The 20,294-nt window shown below is 38.6% G+C and overlaps 2 protein-coding genes across 14 annotated transcripts in view; both read right to left on the reverse strand.

The window, feature by feature from the left end:
- Positions 1-1,872, reverse strand: part of LOC309795809 (disintegrin and metalloproteinase domain-containing protein 5-like) — a 136,767-nt gene extending 134,895 nt beyond the window's left edge. For 10 of the 11 annotated variants that reach the window (XM_082608573.1, XM_082608581.1, XM_082608575.1 and 7 more), the window contains exons 1-2: positions 1,791-1,872; positions 997-1,076 (exon numbers count right to left, since the gene is read on the reverse strand). In XM_082608573.1, coding sequence (XP_082464699.1) covers positions 997-1,076; positions 1,791-1,845 — 135 coding nt within the window. In that variant the 5' untranslated portion in view covers positions 1,846-1,872. The remainder of the gene's footprint in view (positions 1-996; positions 1,077-1,790) is intronic. The other variant, XM_082608578.1, reaches the window with a different exon arrangement.
- A 4,443-nt stretch (positions 1,873-6,315) lies between these two features.
- LOC309795811 (disintegrin and metalloproteinase domain-containing protein 32-like) overlaps positions 6,316-20,294 on the reverse strand; it is a 184,154-nt gene continuing 170,175 nt past the window's right edge. For 2 of the 3 annotated variants that reach the window (XR_014292369.1, XR_014292370.1), the window contains 2 exons: positions 13,618-13,656; positions 9,895-9,933 (listed from right to left, as the gene is read on the reverse strand). The gene's annotated coding sequence lies outside the window, so the exon portion shown is untranslated. Of the gene's footprint in view, positions 7,040-9,869; positions 9,934-13,617; positions 13,657-20,294 lie in introns of those variants that run through there. The other variant, XR_014292368.1, reaches the window with a different exon arrangement.

Consider the following 20,294-nt stretch of genomic DNA (forward strand, 5'->3'; position numbering starts at 1 on the left):
TGCCCAAACGTCTAGCTGAATGCACAACTACCAGAAATACCTTTTGATTCCAAAATTGCAAGCAAATTTTCAAGTGCCAGGTTAAAATCCACTGCCACAATCAAAGAAGTAACACCAGCTGGCCCTATGTTTAACACCTGTGGACCCTTATCCTGTAAATATCTGTCTAAATGGGTCCATTTTACCCAAGATGATTTAAAATTACACTGGCCAAAATGAAGAACTTTTGACATTCCCAAATTAGTTTATCTCCACATGCAATTGGGAAAAAAAAAAGTGTAACAACTAGGCAAAGTGAGTGGGAAGCTTATTTAATTGGTATCTAGAGGCCTCTAAACACAACACCGAGAAAACTGTCCCCCTCCATGCTATGGCTGAAAAGCTGACTCAGACTGTCTCCTAACTTGTCTCCTAACTTGAAAAGCTGACTCAGACTGTCTCCTATCTTTCTCACTTTCACTCACTGATCACTTTCAGCTCTTCCCTGATTAACTGAAAGTTGAGGTAAGTAGCTGCAGGCAAATCCGCAGGCCTAGGAGCAGGCCTAGGATGAGGGGCGGGGCCCAGAAAACTCAGTAATCAAGATAAATACTTGAAATACTATTTCAATGCAATACTTTAAACAATCAAAATTAATGCAAAACTTCCGTGATGGGAAAAAATATCAATATCTTCAAGAAAGACAGGATCTGACCTGGTCTAACCTCATTCAGCCTCATCCTAATCCCAGTTTTTTGCCACTCCCTTAGATTCTGCACCTGAGTCAAGCACTTTGCTTGCCTCTCCCTAGTGCTGGCCCCGGTGGATCCTCCTTAGAATCCTTCGTCCCCAACAGAAACACACACATACAGGGTCACACACACGAATACACATCAAACCTAGTCTGAGTGGTCAGCTGTGCCCCCAAGAGCTGGAGCCCACCTGCAGCTACTAGGGTCTTGATATTAAAAGCAACTTAACACAATTTAAGAAATAAAAATATTTTTTCCCAATTACATTAGCTTCTGGATGTTTTACTGCCTCGGATATTGAAATCTTTTCAGGAACTGTGGTCTGCACAAAGGTTTTATGAGGATCTAAAACAAAAAATAAGCAGAGTTACTGTGATACTTGTAATCTTGCATTATTCACTTCTAAACCCAATTCATTTGTTTCTCTACATTACCAAGCTTTTCTTATAATCTATGCATCTACTTTTCCTTTCTGCTGTCCTTCGGTCATTCTTACCGATAAATTTCTTAAGCCTTGTCAAATCTTAACTTTTTATTCTCCACACACACACACAGAGTCGGGCGGTTTGACTAGGTAACAGTAACAAATTACAGTTTTGCAAAAGAGGTATGGAAATAAGAAAACACGGGTGCATCAAGAAACTAGGATCCTTGCAGGAAAAAACGATCCAGAATACTGAATACAAGGGTGGTCTGCAATTTTCTACGGAGAAGGTGGAGGACGGCAGTCACCAAATCGGGAACTCATTGATAAACAGCTTCTTCATGGCGATGCAATTATTTCCAGAAGAGCAGACTGCCGCAGGTAGAAAAGGGCCACACCTTTCATTTCTGTCCATTTTACAGACAAGGAAACCACCCCACGGAAATGAAAAGATTTTCCGCCCGGGGGGCTGCCTCTCTGCCTCCTTAGCTGCAGACCTCGAGGCCAACGGTCGGGAGGCTCTGGGGGGTGAGGGCGAGGGGCGAGGGGCGGGAGGGAGCACTGGGCCTGGATCCTGGACCAACGAGGGCAGCCCCCCGACCGAACAAAGCGAGGGGAACGGTCTCTGGACTTACCGCGGCCCCCATGCAGCCCGCCGAGGCCGGTGAGCAGGACCAGCATGAGGAACATGGCTCCGCCGACCTGCAGCCGCGCTGGCCCAACAGCGACGCCCGTTGCGCTGAGTGAGGGCGGAGCGCGGGAGCGAGACGCGCGCCAGCAGGGGGCGCACGGGAGGCCGCGCGGGGAAAGCGCCGGAAGGAAAAATCCGGCGGAGCGCTCGGCGGCGGCGGGCGCGCGCCCAGCGTGCCGCGGGTGGGCTGGGAGGGCGGGGGGAAAACTTTCGGTCCCTGGTTAAGGAAGGAAAAGCCGCGCGAGTTCCAGTTCTCAGATGAAGCGGGTGCCTAGTTTTGTTTGCGTCTTTTTCTTAGGCCGGCGGTTTTTGAAGTAATTTTTAATCCCAGTGAAGAGAAGGAGCAAGGATGAAAATGCTCAAGTTACCGACAGCAAACAAGGTTCTTCCTAGTACATTACTTACCGCAGGAGGCGGCAGAATGCGTTTATTTGCAAAGACTGGTGCAAACACGGTGGCTTCTCTACATGTCATGGTTGGATATGCCATTGCTCGAAAGCCATGGAATGCAGAAGACCCCGTATACGATCCTTGTCCGAATACAGACTCTTCCAAAAGATCTTCCTTAGTACCCTAAGTTATTGTTGCCACACTCTGTGTAATCCTGCAGCCCCTAGTTTTTACGTGTTTACCTAGCCCTTTGTACGTTCTGCCTCTATTAGGAGCAAGAACAGTTTGATTTCTTGACGTCTGTAGGCGTTCTTCCCTTCGCAGATCCTAGCCCACATCACATTAAATACATTAAAATACAGCCATACTCGATCCTGACTATAAGTTTGCTTTAACAAATGTTGAAATCATGTCTATAAATTCACTTTGAAATTGCTTGGCTGTCCCGAAAAACCAAGAGAAGTTATTAGCAGAATAGAACAGTAACAAGTAATCTTTATAAAGAATCAAGTAGCAAGAAATAAAGTCACAAGTGCTGGAATAAATAGTAGAATGTATACTTATTGCTTTGTGGATTAGCAGTTTGGAATATCCGATTGACAGACTCTCCCAGGAAGGATCAAAAAAGGATTTTTAAACATAGAAAATACCAAGATAAAATTAAGAGATAAGGAGAATAGAAGTAGACTTGTTAATAGCATTTTCCAGAAAGAGAAAAATTAAAATAATTAGGAGGAAATATTTAAAGGGATAACGGGGAAAGTTTCTCTTAACTTGAAAAATAAGAGAATGACTTTAGAAAGGACCCAAGTGTTAAAAACTGGGCTTTGAAGGAAAAACAAATCTGAAATTTTAAATGACAGGAAAGATTCTGAAATCGTCCAGAGGAAAAGAACAAAGCACCTATCAAGGGACAAGAGTCAGATTGACATTAACAGCCATACTAGATGCATGAAATCAGTGGGTCATTAAAGTGTTGACTTCCAAACAGCTAAGGATGGCAGTCGCACTAAGCCAGCCTCTTGCACACACTTTTAGAGGAGGGCCAAAGAATTAAGTGGGCATCACTGAAGACAGTACTCTTGGAATTTACCTGGACTCTACAGCTAAAATCAGACCTGCTTCTCACAGACCCCTATTACTTGTGTGTGCTTAATAATGTGGCTGACTTATCTGGCATTCTAATGGTGGAGAACTGTGACTTTACCATTGAATTCGTCAAATATTTCTACACTTGAGTTTCTGACAGTTCCGTCACTATTGAAAAACTAATTTCCTCTGTGGATACCCACCAGATTTCTAGTGTACATTAACACGGGACAATGCTGTTGGTGTGCATGCAAAGCCTATAGCTTCTCTGACACATCAAACACCCTGAAAACAAATAAGTGTGTGCTTAAAATGGACACAAAAAAAGGATATTGCCTTTGTATGAATCCAAGCTAAAGCAGTGTAAGAATATCTTTAAGAAACTCATGACTGTGGAGTTAGCTACAAAGTAGCTCTTGCCCAAGGTACCTAATGTTCCTATTGGCACTGCCTGTCACTTGCAGAGAGATTGCAGTGGGTCACTCACTCACCTAATCATTAAGGAAAAAGTATATTTTCACTTGAGCTAATTCTTATTTTTGGGGGGGGGTATAGTTGTTTTCCAATGTTGTGTTAGTTTCTAGTGTACACGAAGTGGAGTTCCCTGTGCTACACAGCAGGTTCTCATTAATTATCTATTTTATCCATAGTAGTGTATATATGTCAATCCCAATCTCCCAATTCATTCCACCGCCCCCCCTTCCCCCTCTTGGTGTCCATACGTTTATTCTTTACATCTGTGTCTCTATTTCTGCCATTTACAGGCAACTCTGCAGGAGCTACATTATCCTTGATTCCATAGTACCTGTTCAGAAAACACATTTTTGCACCTGCTCTCTAGCTTTCACATGGTATATCCATGTCTGAGGTTGGTAAGGCTGGACCAAGGGTCTAGACAGCTCAGCTGGGTTCAGGAAACTATTCCACAAGCCAATAAACTGGAGAAGGAAATTTTCAAATGTAGTGGCTGGCAAAGCCACAACTCTTCTCTTCAAATCTTCCTGGAGCTGACCTACTGCAAGTAGTTGTCACTCTGGCTGAAATGTGTTGTATTATAGCCATGCACTAGCCGCTTATATTATTGATTGTGAAATATCCTTTCATTGGGATCCACAGAGCGACATGCAACAAAATAAAGAAGACATAAATAAATGGAAATATCCCATTTTCGTGAATTGGAAGATTTATTACTGTTAAGATCAATACTACCCCAAAGCTTTCTACTAGCTAAATGCAGGCAATGTCCCAATGGCATTTTTTGCAGAAATTAAAAAACCCATCCTAAAATTCATTCGGAATCTCAAGAAGCCCAAATACCCAAAACAATCAAAGAAAAACATGCAGGTATCACAGAAGTTATTTCTGCTCATTCAAGCTTTCAGTAGTATATTTTTCAAAGAGAACAACCTGTAGTACAAGACAGAGTGAAGTCAGTCAAAAAGAGAAAAACAAATACCATATGCTAACACATATATATGGAATCTGAAAAAAAAAAAAAAGGTTCTGAAGAACCTAGGGGCAGGACAGGAATAAGACGCAGATGTAGAGAATGGACTTGAGGATATGGGGAGGGGGTAGGGTATGTTGGGACGAAGTGAGAGAATGGCGTGGACATATATACACTACCAAATGTCAAACAGATAGCTAGTGGGAAGCAGCCACATAGCACAGGGAGATCAGCTCAGTGCTTTGTGTCCACCTAGAGGGGTGGGATAGGGAGGGTGGGAGGGAGATGCAAGAGGGAGGAGATATGGGGATATATGTATATGTAAAGCTGATTCACTTTGTCATACAGCAGAAACTAACACACCATTGTAAAGCAATTATACTCCAATAAAGATGTTAAAAAAATAAAAACACTGTCTGACTGGATTTTTTTTAAAGTACAAGATCTAACTGTATGTTGTTTATGTCAGATACATCTTAAATATAAAAAAGATATATTGGAAGAAAAAGGACGAAGAAAGATATCCCATGCAATGACTGACTATAAAAAAGCTGGCATGCTTTATTAATATCAGAAAAGGTAGAATTCAGGCCTAAGAGTATTACTAGAGATGAAAAAGAGAATTGTATAATGATAAAGGGTCAGGAAAACATAACAGTCCTAAAGATACATGCATTAAAGTATAACTTCAAAATACATGAAACACAAATAATATACCTAAAACAAATGACATATCAACAAAAATAATTGGCAACTTTAACACACCTCCCTCAGGAAATGATAGAATAAGGGGAAAAAATTAAGATTTTAAAAAGTGTTAATAAGCCTAACTTGACATTTATATATTTGACAACTACAAAATGCACATTTTTAGTGCACATGGAACATTCACCAAAATAGACCATAGGGTGGATCATAAGCAAAACAATAATTTCAAAGTATTGAAATTATGCAGGTATTTTCTCTGATCATGACTGAATTAACTAAAAATCAATAAGATTAAACTGAAAATATCCAAATATTTGGAAATGAAACAACACACTTCTAAGTAACCCATAATTCTGAGATCAAACTAAAAATTAGAAAATATTTTGACCTGAAGAATAATGAAAATACAACACATCAAAATTTGTGAAACGACACTAAAGAGATTCATAGAGCAAATATATACCTTTAAATGAAGTAGAAAAGGTTTAAAATCAAGGATCTGAACTTTCACCTCGAGAAGCTAGGAAACGAGCAAATTAAAAAAGGCATAAATCAATGAAACAGAAAACAGAGATGCAATAGAGTATCACCATGGTCAGGAACGAAGAGGGGACCTAACTTTGGATCCTACAGACATTGAAAAGGATATTATGAACAACTTTATGTCAAAAGATTGACCATTAAATGAAATAAACTCCTTTAACAATACAACTTGTGAAAAAAATATCACAAGAATGGAAAATCTAAATAGTCCATTATCTGTTAAAGAAATTGAATCCATAATTTAGAATCTTCCCACAAAGAAAACTCTAGCTTCATTGATGATTTTGGCCAAATATTTAATTGAAAAACTGAGCAATTTTATACACTCTCTGAGAAAATGGAAAATGAGAGATATTTTTCCCAACTCGATTTATCGATCTTCATACCAAACTCTGATAAGGGATTAATCTTTGCCCCTGAGACCGAAGCCCAAGCTCTCTGGGTCCTTCTGCCTTCTGGGATTCACCCTGCAGGTCACCCAGCCGAGGGGCAAGAGAAAGGTGGTAAGCAGAGGGAGAGGCCTGGAAGGTAAAGCACAGTCCCCAGAAGGAGCATAGCTTCCCTTAGAAGCCCTGGTTCTGTGGTTGTGGGGAGGGTGAGGTGGTCAAATGGCTGTATTCACTGAGATCTGCATGCAGCCAGCCAAGTCCAGTGAGAAGGACCCGGAGAAGGAACACAGTCCACGCCCAGATCCTTTCCTGAGTGAGAGCAGTTGATGCAGAACCCCAGCATCTGGGGCCCCAGGCAGTAAATCCGAGTGGGTGGTAGAGAGAGCTGTGGAGAAGAGCTCAGGGAGTCAGTGGGAGTTGAGACTGACTATCTGCAGTCAAGGGCCCTGAAATGACAAAACTGCGCCTCAGGGGTGGAGGAAGAAATAAAAACAGACGCTCCTGCAAATTGGTTCATCTTGGTTTATTGCTTCCTTCAGCTGTGACCAGGGGGAGAAAAGGCTACATTTTCATTTCTCAATGAGATCGCCAGTAATATCCATTACCTTCTGAAGGAATTATTAGTTACTGTGGAAGAGAACAAAGACACATGTGCTTAGGTACTTAGGTATAATAAATAAATTACCTTCCACTGCAAAACATACAGTTGGCATACTGCCAAGTGAAAAATTCATACGGAAAGAAAAGAATCCTAGGAAGAATTTTTACAATTTTGCTTGTGAAATTATTTAGCTGTGAGTAACTTATTTACTAGCAATTGTGATTTCTGGGAAACCATTGTATTTAATCAGAAGTACTTGCAAATGAGAAAATCTAATATTTTTTCCACATGCAATGAAATGTTCTTGAATGTAACAAGTCAAATCTTTGCATGTTTTTAGAAACTTAAATACATATCAATTTTACTTTTTCCATATCTTGGAGCCAGTCATTTTAAAATTTTTTCATATGGTAAACAGTGTTTTGGTTTGGGCACTTGGAAACTCATAGGCCTTAAGCATTTTGCCTACAGTGCCTACTGGATAAAGTGGCTTGATTATGAATTCATTTAAAAGACTAATTTACATATCATATATCTTATTAGAGTCAACTCTAATTCCATTCTGTCCACAAGAGCAAGTTCCCAACAAACTTAAGAGAATTTTACTAAACTGAGGAAAAAAGACTAAAGTCTTTAAAAAATGATTTAAATACTCATTAATAACAAGATTAGTAAAGATTAAAACATTATTTTTGGTACAGTACTTTATGAATTCATCTAACCAATAAATATTTAGGAATTAGCTGTGGATTATAAATTTCATTTTAATTTAAAGCAAGTTATTTTAAGAGATATTTCCTAATGTACTTGCCTACTGTTAAGTGTTTCACTGCTTTTCTGTGACTTGGAGCTAAATAAATAAGGAAATAATGCTTTTATCACGATACAATACAGTCTGACAAAGATATATTTTTATGGCAGTTTCTTCTTCTTTCCCTTCAAAATTGTGGTAAAAAAGAAATATCTGCCACATTTCTATTTTTATACTCATTATTACCAGAAGTCAAAATCAAGTTCTTCAGTCTCTTTTCCATTTTTATATCCATAGATTTCTTATTTCTGATCCCCCAACCAAAAGAATGAAAAAGAATACATTGAAGACAAATTAGTTGAGTTTAATTGACAAAGAAGATAATATAGGTAGTAAGATTAGGGAGAGAATTCAGTGATAAGAGTGGCATAATTTTACTCCTCCTATCCTTTCCCTACCTCTGCTATTTTATATCTTCAAAATTTATACTAGATTTTTCCTACTATTCTGACCACGAAACTCCCCTATTTAATATAGTTAGTTCTTCCCAAACCAATAAAGGGATTTGTATATATAGATTTGTGAGTCTACTGGATACATAACCCATCGTATTTCTGGCTTTAAAAAATTTTTTTGTCGTGGTAGTGTTTACCCAAGGAGTTGGTTCTACCAACATCTCCCACTGGCTTTCAAAATGTTTAAAACAGGGAAAAAAGGAAAATATAATGGGTGCTATAACAGTAAAGCAGAGCAACTACGTCTGCCTAGCTTATTAAATTTAAAAGAAATAATAATCCAAGAATGCTTTTTTTTGGTATATGCTAAACACAAGCTAGACTTATGGGTTAACACTCCAGATTACACTCTTCAAATGCAATATATATTGTCCTATGGATGATGACTATACCTCAATCTTGAATACCACTTCTAGAAGAGGATGACTGTGCAAATGACATACTCTATAATGAGAGATAATGTGAGGGGACAACTGGAGTAGTTATAACGTCAATTATGTGTGTATATGAAGTTCAAGATGTATGTGATGTTCATTCACTAAGCAAGTATTTATTGAGCATTTACTCTGCTAGGTGCTAACTACAAATTAGTTCGCAAAATACACACGGTCATTATCCTCAAGCAATTTCAGGGTGTATCGGCAAAGTAATGCTTTATTTAGGTAAGCAGAAGTTTGGAAGTATTAGAGTGTTTGAGCACTATATCACAAATCCCTTGGTAATGGTGACAGAGTGGAGGCAATAAAGAAAATCAGCTTTTTTCTTCATACTTTGGAGAAAATAATATCTATAAAAAGGTAATAATGTTAGTAAACATACAAAAACAACAGAATAAAGGATAGAGAAATGCCAATAGCTTCCCAAATGGTGGGGGTGACTTCATCAGGAACGACAGAAGCTATATAATGTGGTGGGGTGTAGCCTGAAAACTTAACCTGTGGGTATGAAGGATATTCTGGAATATCAGTGGATTGAAAGTAACTAAAAGAAGACACTTTAAGGAAAAACGTCAGGCAGGACAAGAAAACCAAAACTCTACAAGGGAGAAAAGAAGATTAGCAAATCAGTATGTATTAGATGACTTCAGAAGGATCACAAGGCCACATGGGAAACTGAAAACTCAGAGAACCCTTATTAACACAATTGAGGGCTGTTGGACTGAGGTGGGCAATGTGGAAAACGTAGAATTGTAGTGTGTTTATGATAACTGTCTCTTAGATAAACTCCTCCTGATTGGGGTAATAATTCACTCAATTGTTCATATTGAGTTTGTGGGTATAAATGTAATCTAAACAAAAAAGTAATATTTCCCTTTGTATTTCATCATAAAACATGCAAAAATGCTCTATGAGTTAGTTTCACAAAATAACTATAAATATCTTGTCTCTCATTAGACAACTAGTTTTTCCCTGTGTCTCAAAAGAGTATGCAATCAATAAAAATTTAATAAACTGAAGAAAATTAATACTCATTCCCAGAATCGAAAATTTTAATACATTGTTTTTAGTGTAGGACTTTATCAATTGTGGCTGCTCAAAAAATATTAAACCATCTTTTGTTCATTCTTATTTTCAACATATACTTACTTACAAGAAACATGTCTTATGTCGCTTACGTGCTGGTATTTGTTTGGTCACTACTTTCTGAACTCGATCTAAATAAAAATAAAAATGTCCAAAAGTTAATACTAAGAAACCTGCCTACTTTAAGAATGAAGATCAAGCCATTTCATACCAAAACTAACTCTTTTAACACCTGGGGCAGGAAAATAAGTAGCAATCTTATTTACCCAATACCAAGTGCAACACATAGTGCAAAATTTAAATCCTCCAGTGGGGATTGCTGTATCAAGACAGCAGAGATGCATTTTTTTCTTTATCACCTCTAAGCACAGTATATAAGTTTGATTCTGAATGTCTAAATTTGGCCTTCCAGTTACAAGTTAGCTTTTTATTTGTTAACAAGTAAATTGCTACATTTTGCAAATTAACATTCACATTTACTTCTGGGCAAACTAGCAGACTTAACTGACAGAATAAGTTCCCCTTTCTATTCCACAAGGAAAGTTTCCCGTTTCTACTCTGCAGAAAAGCTGAAGATAATAGCGCAAAAATTTAATACCAAACTGAGATTGACAGCCAGAAAAGGTTCTTTGTCTGTCAGCAAAAAATGAAGAAACTAGAAATTCAGAGAGAAAACAGAAGCAAAAGCTGAATGACTACAAGGGACTCTGAATTACTTGTACCCTAAGGGATATGATTTTAATAACCCTAGCTTGGTAGGAGTTTAGGGTACAGATATTTAGATGTTAGAAAGCTAGAGTGAAGCCCAAGCCTGGTAGTCTTGAATGGAGTTAACAAAAGGTATGGCCACTGGGAATGCAATAGGCAAATTTTCTCAGCCATGTGGATGGAAAAGGATCACCTAGAGATGCAGGACCCCAGACCTCCACCATCTATAGAGGCAGGACCACAATTCCTCAATTTCACTACCCACAAATTTGAACTAGCAAGCATAGAAAATATTAAAACATTCATGCCCCAAGACAGGGAAAGCTGAAACATTTCCCTCTTCCTAACGTATGCCTCTACAACTCGGAGTGTGCAGAGTTACCATGAGAACAATCGTTGCCCCTGAGGATGAGCTTACAAGTCTAAATTACAAACAACTGTGTGTTAAGTGCCCACAGGCACAGCACAGCAGAACAAAAAATTCACATATTGAGATCGATGGATAATATAAAAAACCTTTAATAGAAACATTTAGGATCTCCACAGAGATTCAGGCGGAAGTAAGGCAAGAAAAGGATAGCTGTTAAGAGAATGGGTGATTTGGAAACTAATATGAGGGAATCAGTGCCAGAGAGAGACATGAAAAGCACAGCTTATTAACAACTATGGAGGATAAAGTGAGAAGACTCTCCCAAATATAGTCATTTCAGAAGCAGAAAAGATAAAGAATGGAAAAGAGGCGATAATTAAAGGAATAATGACTGATTGTTTTCCCAGAATTAATGACCTGAATGCTGGTATCTAAATACTATATGGAATCCAAAGCAGCGTAAGTAAAAACAAATTCTATCAGAACATATCATAATAAAATAACAAAACATTCAGGACAAAGAGGAAATCTTAGAAGTCACTTAGAGTAAACACATTAATTGAAAGGGAATAAATAAGTGAATCAGACTGTCAGCTGAGGTCTCATCAATGCCAGTCAATGTCACATTACAGCAACACAATACTTTAAAAGAGCTGTGGAAAGTGACTCCCAACCACAAGTCTGTAACCATCTAAGTTGCCTTTCAAAGATGAGTGTGAAAAAGACATGTTCAGACATTTAACATCAAATGCTTATAATCACAGAAACTAAAACTAAAAGGGGTGTACTTCAGGAAAAAGGAAATTGGAATCAAAATGAAAAAAAAAAAACGGACTCAAGAATCAATAGTGGGAGTTCCCTGGCAGTCCAGTGGTTGGGACTCAGTGTTTTCACTGCTGTGGCCCAGGTTCAGTCCCTGGATGGGGATCTAAGATCCCACAAGCCATGCAGTGCAGCCAAAAATCTAAAATAAATAAATAAAATAAAATCCAGGGTTAAATACCATTTAAAAAAAAGAATGAATGGTGACCAAAGCAATTGGTAAATATGTTGTTAAACCCTAGTAAGTATTCATTTAATATAAAATGATAATAATAATAATAATAACTGACAAATGGAGGGGGAGTTGTGTAGGTGATCTAATATCCTTCTGTTGTTTAGAAGAAGACTGAAAATATTGAATTTTAGATATTTAAAAAATTAATTAGACCTAAAGTGGTACTAATATAACATATACTGGGATTCATCCCACCTCCCTGCCTTCTTTGACCCCAACAGTCTTTCCCACTGACTTTCTACCAGAAAAAGATTATTCCAAAAATAAATGACCTGAAAACTACAGTGGATGTTATGTTAGTAAAACATAGCAGTAGAGTCAAGTGACATTCTTTAAATATAAATGAATAAAATTATCCTAAAAATGTTTCCCTGGTATATACCAAGCCTGAAGGCTAGACCAGTGGATTAACATTCCAAATTATACTACTCTAGTTGAAATGTGCATTTACCTATGGGTAATTCTATCATCCCTTACCCAGTGTAGGTGAATTAATATCCTAGGAGAGATGAATTATGTTGACAAGGTTTCAGGATGAGAGATAATATAATAAGAGAGGGAGAAAAGGGGGCAGTTATAATATTATAGATACATAGATTGTGTGTGTGTGTGTGTGTGTGTGTATTTGTCTATGTACCTTTGTGTTTGTGGATTTTTTTTTTTGGTCTGGTTGCCTGTGTGTGGAAAAGATTAAGTAATCATGCATTCGTTCAACAAATATTTACTGAGCACTTACCATAAACCAAGGACTCTGCTACATGCTGGCTATACAGTGCTATCCTCTACGATAACAGAGTTTAATAAGACATACATCCAAGGTGAGGAAAAAGTAACTGTGTTTGAGGACCATAAGATAACTCCCTGATACTGAGAGGACATAATAATGAAAATCAATTTTTTTAGTTTGGTGAGAGTAACTCATGACTCCATAAGTGTCACTAAAAGGAGAAGATCATAATGTCAAAAGAGAGATAAAGGACAAGAAAAGCAGGCGTTGTAATAGAAGAGGAAGACCTCTTCTGGAATAAAAGAAATTAAACAACTCTGTTGTGCAGCCTAGACAGCTTACTCTGTAGATTTGGGTATGTCTGCTAAGTGTACTTTGGAGGGACCTAGGTAGAATAACACCATCCAAAATTGTTGGATATAGAAAACTAAACAATTATTGTATTATTATACAGACACATCCACCTTTCAGGAAATGGAAGGAGACCTAATTAAAACTACTTTGTAATCCTGAAAGGCTATGGAACACACAGAATTGTTATTCCTGTACAATCTTTTTCTTCAGCAAATTTTTCCTACGTGACCAGGGTAAGCCCTCATTCAGTTGTTCATGAGCATACATATTGGATTTCTAGAGTCTCCAATTAAAGAAGTAAACTTCCCCATTTATGAGTTAGCACCATAAACGTTTCACCAATCATTTATTCCTTTGTTTCTCCAGAATAAACTCCCAACATACATTAACAAACTGAAGAAAAGAAGACACTGATTTATTTAGACAAATACTCACTACTTAACTAAGTTGGCAAATACTAAGAGGAATTTTTTTGTGTGTAGTACCTTATCAATTGTTGCTGCTCAATTAATACTTAGCAATTACTTGTTGATTATCAATTTGTTCATCTTATTTTTTAACACATACTTATTTTAAGAAATCTTTTCTAATTTACTTACCTGACAGTATCTTTTTGGCTACTACTTTCTGATGTGGACCTAAAATGCAAGTGAAAATAATGCTTCTAAGTTAACACTTTAAAAGAAGTGTGCCTCCATAACAAATGAACGTCAGACCATTTTGTAACCTGTATTAATGCTTTTATACCACTAATCACCACTAATGCATCATTTCAAAAGATTACTAAGTTACAGTATGCAAATAAGTAACATTTTTATTTACCAGTATACCATGTCCATAGAGAACATAAATGTCAAGTTCTCAAACAGAGGAGAAGGAAAACAGATTTGTCACTTCCCAGCTCAACATATGCTTAATTTTGAATTCCTGATTCTGGTCTTTAGGTTCTAACCTAATGTTTTATCCACTAGTAAACAAATTACTGCAGACTGGGCTGACAGGGTAATTTCCACCTCCTATTTGACACACAGAGAAATAGTGAAAAAAATAACACAAAATGCTAATGAAAATTTAAGGGAAGGAAGCAACATTTCTAATGATAGTCTGAAAAAAAAAGAGGATATAGAAAGCACGAAAGGTAAATAGGAACTAAAGCTGAATGACCCTAGAGGTCGGGGAATCAGTTAGGGAGTGGAGCCCACCTGGAAAACTGGAGCTGACCACCTCCTCTAACCTTGGAAGCCATGAAAGGCCATACCACCCACTAAGTGGGGATAGTATTATCATGAGTCTTAGAGATGCTGCAGGGAGATTGCTTCAGAAGTATAGATGGAAACGGATCATCTAGAGACACAGGAAACTTAGGTGCTTAAAATGCTTTAGGGATATGGATGGGAAAAAAACATCAAATACAGAAAGAGGAATCTTAAGCCTTTACTGTACAGGTTCAGGACATTAATTCATGTTTCCTATGAATTCTAGATCTCCATGTGTAACAAACACCTCAAAAGTTTATGACTGGGAGGGGGAGTCTGGGGGAGAATGGATACATGTATATGTATGGCTGAGTCACTTTGCTGTGCACCTGATACTATCACAACATTGTGAATTGGCTATACTCCAATATAAAATTAAAAGCTTTTGTAAAAAGTTTATGACTTAGGAGGCTAAAACAAAATAATCTTGACAAGGAGGATTCTACAAAGCAGGATATACAGAATTCTCATGAGACAATCATTGCTGCTTAAGATGGCCTTACAATCAAATAAAAAAGCCAGTAAGAGGTAATGTCCACCTCTTACAGAGTAAACTAATGAATTCATACACTAACAATTATAGGTAACAGGAAAAACTTCAAAAAAAAGAATGTTTAGGATTTCCATAGAGATCAATAAAGGAACAGAATTCATTAAACAAGTAATGACAGAATGAGACCGACCAAGATGGCAGAATAAAGATATTGAGCTCACCTTCTCTCACACCAAAATCACAACTATTTGCAGAACAACCATAGATGAAAAAGACCAGAAGCTACATGAAAAGATCTAAAACTAAAGATATAAAGAAGGAACCACACGAAATGGGTAGGAGTGGCAGAGTCAAGACCCATACATCCTGGATGGGTGATCCACAATAGGAAAATAATTACAATTGAAGAGGTCCTCCCCAAGGTGTGAGGTGCCCCACATCAGGATGCCCAGCCCAGGAGTCCTGTGCTGGGAAGATGAGTCCCCAGAACATTTGCTGAAGGCTAATGGGGCTGTCTTTCAGGAGACCAGAGAGCTGTGGAAAATAGACTCCATTCTTAAAGGGCACACACAGAATCTCACACACTCCAGGACAGAAGCACACAGGGCAGAAGCGGTGAGTTGAATGGAGCCTGGGTCAGACCCGCCTGCTGATCTTGGAGAGTCTCCCAGAGAGGCAGGAGGCAACCGGAGTTCACCCTGGTGACACAGGCACTGACGGCAGCCATTTTGGGGAGCTCGTTCTACCTCGTGGACACCAGTACTGGCAAGTAGCCTTCTGGAATCCTCTTTCTAGCCTATTAGCCCCAGGACTAGTCCCATGCCCGCCCAACATCCTACAGGCACCAGTACTGGGACAGCTCAGGGCAAGGAAATAATTGGGCAGGGACACAGCCTCACCCACCAGCAGACAGGCTGGCTTAAGACCCCCTGAGCCCACGGCCACCCCTGGTTATGGCCCTGCCTACCAGAGCGTGCAGGGCCAGGCCCAAAACAGCAGTGCACAGGCACTAGACCCAGGACCCCCACGGTTCTGCAGCCAGAGACCCTGGGACCCAGCTCGACTCCTAAGTAGGTGGGCACCAGCCCCAGAATCCATAATGCCACCTACTAGAGAGCCTGCTCTAGACTCAGGACCAGGCTCACCCACAGCAGGTGGACACCAGGCCCAGGACAAGTGCAGCCCCATAGCCTGTGCCCCCCCCGCAACTAGAAGGCCAATTCAAGCTTCTGGACACACTGGGCCCTGCAGCCAGCTGTGTCAGGATCTAGCCCCACCCACCAGTGGTCTGACACCAGCTCTGGGACCCCTGGGCACTGTGGGCAGACCCCAGGATTAGCTTTGTCAGTGGGCCAACACTAGCCCCAGGAACCGGCTTCACTCACGGGGGGATTAGCAACATCTCCAGGATCTCCTAGACCCCAACTCCACCCACCAGTGAGCCAGCACTAGCCTCGGACCCCTGCAGGGTTTCACATCCAGCTGTCTTGCGACCCAGCCCTGCCAACCAACAGACCACAGCTTCCACACAAGGCAAGGCCTGGCAACCAACCAGACCAGGGACCAGCCAAGCCTATAAAACCACTTACTGTAGCCAGCCTGCCACAACAGAAGGACCCACACAGCCCACATAGGGAGCACCCCAAGAGCATATAGCTCTGGTAATGAACAGGGAGTGTGCTGCTGGGATACATAGGACATCTCCTACAAAAGGTCACTTCTTCAAGATTGGGAAACATAATCAACATACCAGATACATGGAAATCAAAATAGCAAGTTAGGTGAAATGAGACAACAGAGGAGCAAGTTCCAAACAAAGGACAAAGATAAAACTCATAAGAACTAAGTGAAATGGATACAGGCAATCTACCCAGGAAAGAATTTAAGGTAATGATCAAAAAGAGGATCAAAGAACTCAGGAGAAGAATGGATGAACACAGTAAGAAGTTAGAAGTTTTTAACAGAGTCTGGAAAATATAAAGAACAACCAAACAGAGATGAAGAATATAATAACTGAAATGAAAAATACACTAGAAGGAATCAATAGTAGACTAAATGATACAGAGGAATAGATCAGTGAACTGGAAGAAAGAGTAGTGGAAATCACTGATGCTGAACATTAAAAAAAAGAAATGAGAACAGTTTAAGAGGCCTTCAGGACAACATCAAGCATACTGACATTCACATGATAGAAGTCCCAGAAGGAGAAGACAGAGAGAAAGGGGCAGAGAACATATTTGAAGACACAGTAGCTGAAAATTTCCCTAATCTGGGAAAGGAAGTAGACATCCAGGTACAGGAATTACAGACTGGGTGCTTAAACAGCAGACGTGTTTCTTAAAATTCTGGAGGCTGGGAAGTCCAAGAACAAGGTGTCAGCTCATTTGGTTCCTGGCGAGAACCTATTTCCTGGCTTGCAGGTGGCTGCTTTACTGCTGTGTCTTCACATGGTGCAGAGAGAAAAGGAGCTCTGGTCTCTCTTCCTTGTCTTATAAGAACACTAATCCTGTCATGGGGACCCCACTTTCATGACCTCATCTAAACCTAATTTCAGCCCAAATGGCCCAACTCCTAATACCATCAGATTGGGGGATAGGGTTTTAACATGTAAATTTGGGAAGGGAGACATTCAGTCCATAAGACTACTTAAAAAATCATTCCAAAACTTAGTACCTCAAAACATTTATTATTAACTCTCTTGGTTCAGTGAGTTGTCTGGGATCAGCTGAGTAGTTCTCATTTGGTGTCTCTCATGCAATTGTAGTCATGTGTCAGATGGATATCTAAGATAGGTGGATGTTCACATGCTGTCAACTAATGACAACTATCAGCTGGGAGCTCAGTTGGAGCTGTCACCCAAAGTGCCTGCATGTAGCTTCTCCATGTACTGGAGCATCTTGCAGCATGGCAGCTGGGTTCCAAGATAGAGGAATGCAACAGCAAGCATTCCAAAAGGCCCAGGTGACAGTTACGTGACCTCTATATTAGATATACATTGGTGATTACATACAGAATCATAAAGAGATTCAACTACTTCTTTTGGTAAGAATATTTCTTAGGTGGTATTGTGCACTTCCAGTGGAAGGGACGTAATACCTGGTTGTTTGTCTTTTTATGATAACATCCATTGATGATCAAACATCTAGATAAAGTAATTCATCAAGTTTAAACTTGCATTTTTCAAAGATCATTGTGGCTAGACCACAAGTTGTCTTAAAAAGAAATAAATGTCACAGTTATGTGCAGCTTTATGAGAATGGCAATCAAAACCAAGTCATAATGATATAAAGATTTATTGGGTATCTCATCCTGGTTTGGTCATTTTAACAGTCTAAAAATAAGTAAGTTCAAAGGGAAGAAAAAAAGGAATAAGTTGTTTTGGCATATTGTTTCCCTGATGCTGTTCAATTACATCAAAAAGAACCTCATTAAAAATATTGTTTTGAAATAAAACATCAGTCCTTAAAGGTTAACAAAAAATTCATTAACCCCACAACCAGGATAGATAACTGTAGTCTTAATCACTGGGTTGCAAGTGCTTGCTTTTTCTTTACTTTCTTCTTTAAAAAAATTTTTTTTATATTAATTAATTAATTGTTTTGGCTGCGTTGGGTCTGTTGCTGTGCGCAGGTTTTCTCTAGTTGTGGCGAGTGGGAGCTACTGTTCGTTGTGGTGCATGGGCTTCTCGTTGCTGTGGCTTCTCTTGTTGTGGAGCATGGGTTCTAGGTGCATGGGCTTCAGTAGTTGTGGCTCACGAGCTCTAGAGCGCAGGCTTAGTAGTTGTGGTGCACGGGCTTAGTTGCTCCGTGGCATGTGGGATCTTCCTGGACCAGGGCTCGAATCCGTGTCCCCTGCATTGGCAGGTGGATTCTTAACCACTGCACCACCAGGGAAGCCCTAAAATGTTTTTAAAATTTAGGTATAGTTGATATACAATATTTTATAAGTTACAGGTGTACAGTATAGTGATTCATAATTTTTAAAGGTTATACTCTATAGTTATTATAAAATATTGGATTTTCCCCCTGTATTGTACAATATGTTCTAATAGATGACTATAAGGAAACAGAAATACAAATCCAGGAACCAGAGTGTCCCCAAAGGGATCAACCCAAAGAGGAACACAAGACACATTATAATTAAAATGGCAAAAATTAAAGATAAAGAGAAAGTATAAAAAGCAGCATGGGAAAAGCAACAAGTTACATGCAAGGGAACTCCCTTGTATGTACATACATATTAATAAATACATATTTATTAATAAGTATGCACATATTAATAATTACTTAAATGAAAATGGACTAAATGTTCTAACCAAAATACATAGAGTGGCTGAATGGATACAAAAATAAACCCGTATATATGCTGCCTACAAGAGACTCATTCAGTGCTAAAGAAACACACAGACTGGAAGTGAGGGTATGGAAAAGGTATTCCATGTAAAAGAAAATTAAAAGAAAGTTTGAGTAGCATTACTTATATTAGATAAAATAGACTTTAAAGCAAAGACTGTTAGAAGAGACAAAGAAAAATATGATATAACAATCAAGGGTTCAATCCAAGAAGATACAACAATTGTAAATATATATGCACCCAACATAGGAGCACTCAAATAATTGAAGTAAATTTCAACAAAAATAAATGGAGAAATCAAGAGTTACACAATAATAGTAGGGAATTTTAACACCCAACTTACAACAAACAGATCATCTAGACGACAGAAAATCAATAAGGAAATATTAAATGACATATTACAACAGATCGACTTAATAGATATATATAGAACATTCCATCCAAAAGCTGAAGAATACACATTCTTTTCAGGTGCGCAAGGAAAATTCTCCAGGACAGAGTTCATGCTAAGCCACAAAACAAGCCTCGATAAATTTAAGAAGCACTGAAATCATATCAAGCATCTTTTCAGACCACAACACTATGAGACTAGAAATCAACTATAAGAAAAAAAAAACTGCGAAAAACACAAATGTGTGGAGGCTAAACAATATTCTACTAAATATCCAATGGATCACTGAAGAAATCAAAGAGAAGATTTAAAAAAATACCTGGAAACAAATGAAAATGAAAACACAACCATCCAAAATCTATGGGATGCAAAAAAAGCAGTTCTAAGAAGGAAGTTTATAGTTATACAGGCTTACCTAGGGAAACAAGGAAAATCTCAAATAAACAACCTAAACTTATACTTAAAGGAACTAGAAAAAGAAGAACCAACAAAACCCAAATAGTAGAATGAAAGGAACCATAAAGATCAGAGTAGAAATACATGAAATAGAGATAGAAAAAAAAATAGAAAAGATCAATGAAACTAAGAGCTGGTTCTTTGAAAATATAGACCAAATTGATAAAAACTTTAGCCAGACTCATCAAGAAAAAAAGAGAATCCAAATCAATAAAATCAGAAATAAAAGAGAAGTTACAACTGACATCACAGAAATACAAGGATCATAAGAGACTACTAAGAACAACTATATGTCAATAAAATCAACAACCTAGAAGAAATGGACAA

The sequence above is a fragment of the Mesoplodon mirus genome (genome assembly GCF_964341445.2).
Source record: "Mesoplodon mirus genome assembly, chromosome: 20".
Taxonomy (NCBI): Eukaryota; Metazoa; Chordata; class Mammalia; order Artiodactyla; family Ziphiidae; genus Mesoplodon; species Mesoplodon mirus.